This window comes from Dicentrarchus labrax, unplaced genomic scaffold (assembly GCF_905237075.1).
Source record: "Dicentrarchus labrax unplaced genomic scaffold, dlabrax2021, whole genome shotgun sequence".
Taxonomy (NCBI): domain Eukaryota; kingdom Metazoa; phylum Chordata; class Actinopteri; family Moronidae; genus Dicentrarchus; species Dicentrarchus labrax.
In genome coordinates this window covers 24681389-24692502 of record NW_026136702.1, presented here as the reverse complement: position 1 = coordinate 24692502, position 11114 = coordinate 24681389, and the positions used below count along the sequence as shown (strand labels likewise).

The following is an 11114-nucleotide window of genomic DNA, read 5'->3' as shown; positions in this document are numbered from 1 at the left end:
TGTTGAATGAATGAATGTACACTGTAAGAAAAGATACAACATATCTACTCAATAAAACTATGTTTCATTTTGAGTTAACATAAAAACTTTATACATTTAGTTAACTATTCTTTTTATTTTTTAGAGTTGTTGTTGAGTTGTTTGTCATCCCATGTTGGCGTTCAATATGGAACAAGCTGTAACAGAGCATGCTCTCACTTTCACTTCCTCCCTCAACTAGTTTGACAGCTGTACTTCCTCATTATTAGTTTGACAGGCTGCCAGTGTGTTGGTCGGTGTGGCAGTCATGAAGGACGGTATCAGAGCCGAGGAACAGGTGGACGTTTCCCGCCAGGAGCTGTATGAGGATTATATGAGCTGGTACCTCCACCTGTGTACCGAGGTCCAGCCGTGCCGCGATGCCGGGCTGCTGAGGAAGGCGGCTCGGTATCTGCTGAGGGAACCAGAACTCAGAGGAGCTTTCACAGTGTTCCCTTTCTACCAGGCTGTGAGCGAGGGCTGTGGAGCCCTGAGCTCAGACTGCAGGAAACTGCTGTCTGCTTTCATCAAAGCCACAGAGCTGCTGGAAACCCTCTGCGTCAATCTGTTCCTTCAGCCCTGGAGGAAGGAAATCAGGACACTGAAGGTATTTCTTTCTTTCTTTCTTTCTTTCTTCTTTCTTTCTGTCAGCCACTCCCAGGTAACTTTCAGGTAACCAGGTAACTTAATAACCTCTTGCCTGGAATTCAAAGGATGTGTGCTGCACTGGGTCAGAGTTTAGTGTTCTCTGTATTCATTTTTGTTGTGCAATTCTGCAGTACTGTCACAATACTGAAGGACATTTATGTTTCATTGTAAGTGTCAAATGCTGCAGTAAAACTGTCATGGTTCTGGGATTATGCCAAGGTTGTAGCCATGGAGTCTACATTTAGGGGGGGGGGGGTCTGGGGGTGTGTGCTACCCCTCAAAAAAAGTTTTTAAAAAGGTTTCTCAATTTGAAAACCCATTTCCTTCCTTTTGCAATAATGGGGAGGCCAACAGGAGTCAGTATTTGCTCAGATAACGCTTTATATTAAAGGTACACATACAGTGTTTACCAATAACTAGTCCCTTATAAACATACATATTAGTACACTGTAAAACCAGACTAAAAACTCTTTACTTAGAAATTTGGGTAAAACTAACAGAATTTTGTTTCTCACCACTCTCACCACAACATACACATAATTCTTTTAGTATTTAAAAAAAAAAAACAATTTTCAGTGTTAATTTGCGTAATGCGTTTTTTCCCATCTGTATTCAGAAATAAATGTTGGTGGGAAAAAAACATTGCATTTAGGGGTGCGTTCAGAAGTGCGATGTTTACTTTACATCCAAAGTAGAATTACGTTTGCTAATGTTTATTGCAGACAGCGCTGCTTGGTTGCATGTCATAGCATAATGTTTGTTTCTATCAGTATATTGGGGAGACATTTTGATGTGGATCATGTGTGTTATATTATTTTTACATTATATATAGGCTAGTAACCTAACCCTAACCCTAAACTGCATTACAAGAAAGCTTCCTTTCAAAATGTGACAGTTAAAACAAGACAGCTGATTGCCCCGCAGGCTCCCATTAGATACAACAATACCAAACACATTTCTCCTGAGGGTGACCCCACAGAGGACTGCTAAATCCTGATTTAGATCTCAAGCCTTTCAAGCATGTAGGAAAAACTACGGTGGCCATGAAACTTGAGCCTAACTAGAGGCAAACTTGGTTTGTTAATCATAATCAGTAATAGGGATGTAAGAAAATAAAGAAAAATATTGTGATCGTGAAATTTTGGGATATTGTAGTGATTCTTAACCACACTGTATCGATTTTTTTTAAGCCCAAACTACTAGATAGCAGTGTTGTGAATATAAACTGAAATCTATGATGTTGGACGTTACAGGAACATTTTACTCAGATTGTATGCATATTGTTGTTTTACACAATAATTTGGTTAAAACACCTTGAAATCCAGCCTTTTACATTCATATAATCAACACAACATAAGATCACTAGATTTACTCGAGAAAGGGAAAAAACAACTCAAAACTAGAATAGTTTTAATGGCAATCTATTTATAATTGAATTGAATATATTAATTGCAATGTTCCTCTCGTTTCTGTAAATTTTGTATATCTGGTATGTTTTTATTATATCTTTTTAGTTCCATCATTGTCTCATAAGTCAGCATTTACCATTTATACTGTATAAGTTAACGGCATGTATTTAATTAGTATGAGCACTAGTACAAGCTGTTTTCCAATATTCATCTGAAACTTTCCTTCCAGGCATTCAACTGATACTGAGAGTTTCTGGATGAGTTGTTGATTAAAATAAATCCCAATATATCACCTTGTAATATATTGAATTGTAACCACTGTATTGTGATACGTATCATATCGCCAGACTCTTGCCAATACAGAGTCCTAATCAGTAATCATTAGGTTTTGGATATATACACATGGAAATATTTATATGAGTGTCCAAAATGTTGAGGGATTTCTGCTGAAGAACCCAGATGTACTCTGTAATGTTAACAGCAGTATGATGTTTACCAGTAGATTTAGACACTACTACTGGTGTACAAGTCAAGGATATTTAGGCCTTATAGTTAGAGCTTTTATAATCATAGACCAAACTGTTGGTCAAACAGAAATTAAGACTTGACAGAAAAGTCCCCTTTTGCACATAGTTATGTTATTTTGGAATGAAAGCCCTGTAATGGTTTCAGATAGTATCAGTTGTTCCACTTCCTGTTTCTGTGCAGGATGGGGAAGACAGGAAACATCTGAAATAATTAACACTGAGACACTGACACTATGACACAGTTGGCAGTGGGTAATGAGACAGCAGTTCAGAATATTAAAATGTAAAATCCAAATTTCTGACAGAGCTATAAAACCCAGTTTTTTTCATTTTAGAATAAAAACATAGAAAAAAATTAACATACATTAGAGCAGTGTCCGATACAGTATCGGTATCAGGTGCCAATACGGACATAATTTACTCATATCGGACAGACGTCCCACCCCATAAATATCATCCAGACCAAAGTTAAGAGATATTTAATTTAGTAATAAATGAAATGTATTCTGTTTCTCTGTGTCTCTTTCAGACGTTTACAGGTCCGTTTGTTTACTGTCTCCTGCCGGTTTTCAGCAGTTCTACAATTCAATCAGTCCTGGCTTCTATTGGCTACCTGCCCCATCCTGATGCTCCACAAAGGTAGGGAACAAGGAGAAGGCAAACCAGAACAAAATCCTGTAGACATCAAGTCACAAGGCCTGTTCTTACAGCTGTAGAGTATTTCCATGCCAGGAAACACATCCTCTGTAAACACACATCCACTTGTAAACAGTGTAATAGCCCTGGACTTCAGTCAAATGAGTCAGACTGAAAATGTCAAGAAAATGGCACCTCATAGATGATAAATCTTATTTATTTTCTCTTTATAATTTAATTTAATTTGACAGATTGAGGGACAAAATCTCCATCTGATGTCTTGAAAGTGCTGACTCAAGTTTGATGTTAAAGCGTCCAAAATCCAATAATTGGAAAATGTATATAATGAGGTTAACGTTACTTGTACAAAGCTGAATTTTTCAAATTCACTTTTAAATGTGTTTTGGGAACAATGTGTATTAATCATGCTGTAACAACTCCAGAACCAAACCGACATGAAACCAATACTGATTTTCCTTCAAATCATTTGTACTTTTTTGTCAGTATGGATGTTAAATAAGAATCCACTGAGCCTGAACAAAAACAACCAAACAGAGCTGATCGTTGATAGTTAAGTCTCACCAGCCAAATTCCATTAGGAGCACTAAGAAAAAAGAAGGAAAAGCGAAAGGAACCTGATTGTTTCACAGATTATCTGTCTCATGTTCTACTGTCAGGATATAGTGAAAGTTTGAACAAATATGACAAAAAACTATATTTATAAAAGTTACCTACTGCAGCTTTAACCTGTTGAAACCTGCAGAAACTCTATAAGGATACACTCCTTTATTTAGTTACAGCACCCAATGTTATCACAAAATCTCACATTTGAAACTTAATCATTGAGTGACTCTTGGAACAAAAAGGAAGGCTAGCAACATGCTGGATTTCAGCCAGTTTCTGTCATTTGTGAAAGGGGAATCTTCTCATCCCTTTTTGTTGTGCTGTCCTCTGTTGTGTTTGTATTTCAGTGAGTACAGACTCAGTGAGGCTGCTAATGCAGACACAGCCATGCTAGTGGGCTTTGAGCTGCTGCTGGCCAGGGTAGAATGTCACCACCTCCTGGAGCTCCTGGAGAAGGATCAGCTGGGACCACAGGTAAGATCAGAATCCTGATGAGTAGTGGTGCAGTCAATTTGTTTGTGTTTCCGGGTCCAATCAAAGGGGTGGGCACTGCTGTCTGCAGTATTTTCAGATCCTTCCAAGTTTGATGGAAGTTGACTTTAAGAGAAGGAATGTGTTAAAAACACATTTATTTGCATTAGGGTTGTACAATTGAGATGTCGCACTAGAGCACCAGCAGGAAACTCATTTTACCTAGCAGATCATCGTAACACGCACTTCAAACTGGACAGAAACTCACCAAAATCCTCTTTGTTAGTCTTTTCAACAATCACCAACACTGGTTTGGTTGAGATAAATCCTTAATTCACTCAGACGAGAAAATATTTAAAGAAAGGACAGCAATGGCTGTGGTACGTTTGTTTTTGGCACTGACAGACTCAGATTGTTATTATTCATAATTGTTATTGTTATTGTTATTCTGACAACATTATGGAAAGGATTCCTACAGAAATAGACCTTTTGTTTAACAAGAAACTGCTTTAATCGCTTTTGCTCGCCACCAGACATAGAGGAAAACTGTTATTTTACATTATCGTCATCAACTTCATTCAAAGTGGACAGAAACAAAATAAAACTCACCAATCTAATATTGTTAAAACAGTGGAAAAACTGTTCTAACAATATTAGACATAATTCAGACGTAGATGATAAAAACAGCAGTTACAGTCACTCAACTCAGCTGCACACGGAGCAGCCCGACTATGAAAACAAACCACAGAGAGGCTGTGATAGCAACACAGGCAGAGGGAGTGTGACACCATGTCTCCACTATATCTTTACATAGAGAATAGCTGTTTGCTGCTCTATTAATGTTTGAAATCTCCTATATGTAACCTTTAACTTGGAATATAAACATGTCATAAGGAAAGCCATAGTGAAACTGAGCGTCTCCATGCCCTCTAACTACCTAATATGTATATGCAAATGAATAGCAGTCATATGACATGGTCAGAGGTCAGAGTAACTCAAACTTATGTCAAGGCTTCCATCTGACAGTTGTGATCTTACACTGCAGGAGTGGCTGGAGGTTTTCCAGAAGAGAGCGGGTCCTACAAAACCACAGGAGGAACTAACAGAAAAGAAGACAACAACAGGGCAAAAGGAAGAGGAGAAGAAGAAGGAGGAGGAGGAGGAGGAGGAAGAGGCAGATCAGAAAGAGGTCATCTGTCATTCACCAAAATGATTTACCTCAGAAAGGAAAGACTAATGCTAGTTCCGTTTTTTTTTTACATACAGTATATGTATGTACAAAACTATGGAATCAGCTAGTCATGATGAGCCTGGTGGAAGTTTTGTTTATGGTCCCTACTCACCTGAGATGCACGGTCAGAACTAGATTAGCTTAAACAATTCTAACTCATTTCAGGTTGTTGTTCCCCTGTAGGTTTTAGGTCTACACAGCGGTGATCAAGGTTCACACCAGACTACCCCAGGGTTTATGTAGTCAATTCAGTAATAAACAAGGGTTAATATCGGTAATCAAATTTCAATTAATTCCCAATTGGTCCAGACAGATGTAACAGGCAGAGACAGCAATGTTAGCTGACAGTGAACACACTTATCTGATGCACCTTTGACAGAGCTGTTGGGCTAGGGTGATTAGCCTGGACTCCTCACTGGTGTTTCGCCACTCCTAATATTAATATAGTAATCCTGGAGCACATTCTTGTTGTGGACCAGTGTGGCAGGGACCGTCCACAGCTGGCCCTACGTTCCTTTCTTTCCCCACACCTTGTTTGTCCTTCTGAGCTCAAACTATCATACTGCCTTGGCAAGATCTTCTTCCTTTGACCCTGATCTTCCGCAAAAAGTGTGTACGAGCTTTCCCCACAAAGCATCTGATCTCCACAGGGTGGCTGATTGCTCCTTTAGCCTTCCACCTTTTTCTTCTTTTCAGCATTAGGGTTCTCCTCATTGACTCACTGTCTTACCTTCTTGTGCTTGTATTGCATATTTCCATACTTATTTGTTTCAATAGTAATTGCAGGGCATTTCATCAGAGAAGGAGGCCCCACAATTCTCAGATATAGCTGGCTTTTGAGTCCGTCCTCAGAACTGTAGACGAGGCAATCTTGATTATTTCAAGAATCCTTAATTCGCCGAAGCAGATGAGACCAAAACCCAGCTTGACATGACAGACTGAAGAACCAGGTTAGCAAACATAAGCAGCCTTAACAAACTGCAGTCGGTACTGAACTGAGCTCTGTTTCATTCCTCCAGGTACCTCTGCATTTGGCCTTCGGTCATACAGGGAACCCCCCAGCCAAGCCTAGACGCACCCACCAGATCAGCATAGACCAGTCCATTATGGAGATGCAGAGGAACTACCCTGACCTTGCCATCAGGGGCCGGCGTCTGCTATCAGACAACTCTCACCGAGCAAACTCCAGCAGGAGTACTGCCAGCACTAAAGCTGCTAAGCTCCCCACAAGAGCTTCTGTTAAAGACACCAAAGCTGGTGCAACAGCTCTCCGCAGTAAAGGTGACAGCAGCAGCAAAGCCGATGAGGTGTTTGGTTGCAATGGCAGGAGCGGCGGTCAAACCACCGCCCTGGGAGACACTACTGGCAGTAGTTTCAGTAACACTGATGGAAACAGAGTTGATGATGAGCTCAGTCCTCAGTGTGTTTCCTTGCACATCACACTGAGAGCTGGAGCAACAGCACAGCAGAGGCTGCAGACTGGAGAGCCTCAGCCCACAGCGGAGCCCCCTGCCTGGACACAACAGCAGACCACAGCAGGTAACACACATACACACTGTGACAGCAATAACTTTCTCACTGTGGGTTATATTGACTGAAAAAGCTGAAAAAAGTGCTCCCAGCACCGTGCCTGCAGTGCCTTCATGTACCAGGATGCATTGTGCACACACTGAGCAAGCTAAATTAGCTGCTGGGTGCTAATCAAAGTTACACAGTGTTGCCAAGCAAATTAATTCCTGCTTTTTGACCATTCCTTTGTCAGACTGTAGTGTTGCCTTCAAGCTGTAACAGTCTGTAGTTCTTCCTCGACACCAACTACATACGGGTCTGTACGGGTCAAATGCCGGAAAGAGAGCAGATTTTGCAGCTATTTCTCTATTGCTTCAATGGACTACATTTACCATCAACACTGATTGGACATCCACATAAAACCTGGCAAATTTCCCCTTTAATCAGAGCTGACACTAACTTTCTGCTGATGCAGTAGACTATGAATTTGGCCATCTTCAATAATACCACTCAATCTACATAAGAATTGGGATGATTATTAGAATTGTCAACAGGACCTAACTTATTCTCAGATCAAGACCACAGCCTTTGTCTTGGAAAATGAAGCATTTGTTTCTTGCTGTACTGAAAATGAACTGCAGTGTGTGCATAAATGTGAATCTCATTGATTTTTCTCAGACCTACAAAATAAGAGACCGGTCAGCCCAGAGCATACCTCGCTAAGCTCCATGGAAGAGGAGCGGGATCTGAGAGAGCTGGCGGAGAGGATGGGCCAGCTCCACGTGCAGGAGCCCAAAGAGGAGGTGAAGAGAAAAGAGGAAAACAAGAGGGAAGAGGAGAGCACAAGTAAAGAGAGGAGGAAGATAGAGAGAAAGGCAAGCGCGGAGGGAGAGGCGAAGGAGCAGAACCTCAGGAGGCCAGTGATGGAGACGGGTCCGCTGCTGAGCTGTGCTGCTGGCAGATGCACCAGATCCTCTCAGTCCAACCCGGCATTGATGAAGGAGCAGAGGCAGCCCGCTGTGTGTCAGCCCACTCCGCTGAGCGTCAGCACAGCAGACTGTCAGAGCTGTACAGGAGGGCAGCAGGAAGGAGATTCTGAGAGAGCAGAAACAGGCCGAGGGGAAGAGGAGGAGCTGGCAGAGGAGTACTGTATATTATAATGGAGCATCTCTTTTGGCTAATTAACATGTATGGAAATTACTGAGCAATTCTGAGTCTGAACACAAGCTGCCTTTGACTTTTAATGAATGATACAAAACAAAAACAACAAAACATCACTCTTATTTTTTGCAATTTTCACTTTCTCCCACAGTTTAATTGCAAAAAACAAGACACTAAAAACATTGCAACATGTATCAACATGCCATGAAGTCAGGAATTTTTGGCTGCAAAAATCCCCCAAAAAGCTGACAAAATCCTGGAGGGACTGATTAGTTTACTTAATGCCTATTGGATCACGATGTTATTTAATCCCATAGACACTCAACTGTTGAGCCCAGATAGCCCAATATTGCTGTTTGACATGACTTCAGACATCAAATACATGAAAAAAGGTTTGTCCTTAAGCATTTATTAGTTTCTGACTCTGGGAAAATAAAATGTGTGTGTATATATATATATATTTTAAGTGATAAACATACTGCTCTAACTGAAGGCTCAGGAAATAGTAAAGGAAGCCAAGCTGCTTCATCAAATTTAGCAACATTTCCTCTCACGTCATCAACACACTGCCCTCTTACATCCTCACATGCTCATCAAACTTGTTTTTCTCTCATGATTTCGGCCTTAGTGTAGATTAATTACAGCTAGTTTTGTTGTTTATTAACTATTTTTATGAACCATGTTGTCATGAATCACAGGATGAAAATGAAGGGGAACTTAAAGCATGATTAACCCCACTTTCATTATTATCCCCATGAACAGGGTGTTCCAGTCAGGCAGATACTGTGTGAGGCTTTGGTCAGCACAGTATCATGTTGAGTCCTCCTGGAGTGAATCCAACTCTCAACCCTGTAGGACTGACTCATTTTCTCCTTTCATGGAGACAGGGGTGGCTGCAGAGGGGTGGCAGAAACTGCCATATTTACTTGGGGAAATGCCCAAATGTAATTCGTGCTGCAAAATGTATTGATTATACTCCTGTAATGACTTGAGGACAACCAGTGGAAGCTGAGAAACACACCTCTGTTGATTTCTTTTTAATTGTTCATTTTTAATTAATATTATAATAACAATATTAATATGGGTTAGGGTTAGGGCTTTTTTCATTGAATTATTGCTCTTTTGTTCATGTAGTTTGTAAATCTGTAAATAATTGAGTGATTATATTTTGCTAGCATAACACTCACACACACTCACACATACGACTTTAACACACACACATACACACTAACAACTTCAACACACACTTCAACACCACAATCTCATCAAACACACAAACACAAAAGTTTTTTTAGTTGATATTTTCTATTTCTAATGTTTTTCTTTTTACTGTATAATTTCTAATTGCTTGCGCAATATTGTCTTTGTTAAACACAAAGCTGAAGATTGGATTGAATGGCTGGCCACCACAGTTTGGTGTCAAATGCTATCAAATTTAAAACCTTAATTTAGATTCATAGATTCATTCATGTGTAGCTGCATTAGAAACTGAAATAGATATAATAATATAATAATATAATATAATCGGGTCACATTTTAGACTAAGTGATCGTCTTAAGGTCAATGAAAATTGATGACATGTATTTGGAAAAATGTCTGTAGATTTGTAAATAAAACAGTGTATTGATTTCTAATGCCACCTTTAGATATTTCTATTCAGTGCTTTACCAATGTGCCACAATAATGATTGTGAGTTCAAATATCTTCATTTTCCAAGCAAATATTGATACATGTGATTGTCTGTGATTAAATCAGACAACAGTAATATTTCTGTCCCCCCTTAAAGTTTCCCTCCACCCTCTGGACACCCCATGAATATTTCTCCACCCCTGTATGAAGAACAGCAGCTCTGTTGTCAGTTACAGAGGAGGAACATACTGATCTCATGGATGGACAGCAGAGAAGTGCACTTTTTGAGTTCAGTTAGCTTCGAAGCTTTATTAAGTAGAATGAACACTGTAACATTACTTAACATAAACCCAGTGAAATCAAGTCAACTAATTACTGTTAGATTAGCTTCATTTTCTTGGTAAAGAAAACCCACTTGCACAGAATATCACAATAAAAATATTACTAATATTATTAATATTAGAAGATATAAAACTATAAATTAAAGTATATACACTATGCATTGTTCAAGTAGGACATGGAGTGCAAAATATGAGCAGAAAATTAAACTTGACTAAAACTAAAACTACTAAAGTGGAAATTAATTATAAATAGTGCAAAAGGCTTGTGTGTTGTAGGTAGGAGTTTTAAACCAGTCTTTGTCTGCGGGGGTGATATTTAAGTCAAACTGTTGCAACACGATTAAATAATTTAAAGTGTGTAGGCAGAATGCAACTAACTGAACTGACCACTTGCTTCTGTATTTGACAACCTGGGACTGAGAACAGGCTGTGACGTGTAGGAGAAACTATGGCAACTGCGGAACAAGCATTCCTTTGTCCCCTTGTTTAAAATAAATGAGGAAATCAATAGACTGTATGCTGGAGTCAAATGATGTAAATATATTGACAATTGTCATGATTTTCAATTATCATATTAGAAATTCATGAGTGTTTTTTTAATCAATGTATCAAGTATCGTCCCATCTCTATACTTATGTTATACATGTAGAAAAATGGAACAATCCCCTACTGATTAGAATGCTGTACTGCAGGGGAAGATACACAGTAGAGTGTGTGTGTATGTATTAATATGTCAAACCGATCTCATGGGAAGGAATGTAGTTATAGTATATGCGCATCATGATCAGAAGCAATTTTAATGGAAATCAGCATCTATGGGAAGGCCTGCACAGTCACTCCAAAGCACACATTTATCTAAATGGACAATGTTTCAATCCCAGTCAGACCTTCATTAGGTCAATAATCAAAG

At 39.5% G+C, this 11114-nt stretch overlaps 1 protein-coding gene across 3 annotated transcripts; it reads left to right on the top strand.

Annotated features, from left to right (window-relative positions):
• Positions 1-232: 232 nt before the first annotated feature.
• On the top strand, positions 233-9873 carry si:ch211-189a15.5 (uncharacterized). 3 transcript variants are annotated; one of them, XR_007887550.1, is made up of 7 exons: positions 233-625; positions 3132-3241; positions 4210-4336; positions 5379-5522; positions 6584-7103; positions 7752-8626; positions 8997-9873. XR_007887550.1 is itself a non-coding variant. In XM_051423747.1 (7 exons), the coding sequence occupies exons 1-7, from the start codon at positions 287-289 to the stop codon at positions 8231-8233; spliced, it is 1692 nt and encodes a 563-aa protein (XP_051279707.1). In that variant the 5' UTR covers positions 233-286; the 3' UTR covers positions 8234-9873. The 3 variants fall into 3 exon arrangements, 2 of the variants coding, with proteins under 2 accessions (XP_051279707.1, XP_051279692.1); XM_051423747.1 differs by having other exon boundaries at positions 6584-7029; positions 7060-7103; positions 7752-9873; XM_051423732.1 differs by having other exon boundaries at positions 7752-9873.
• The last annotated feature ends 1241 nt before the right edge of the window (positions 9874-11114 follow it).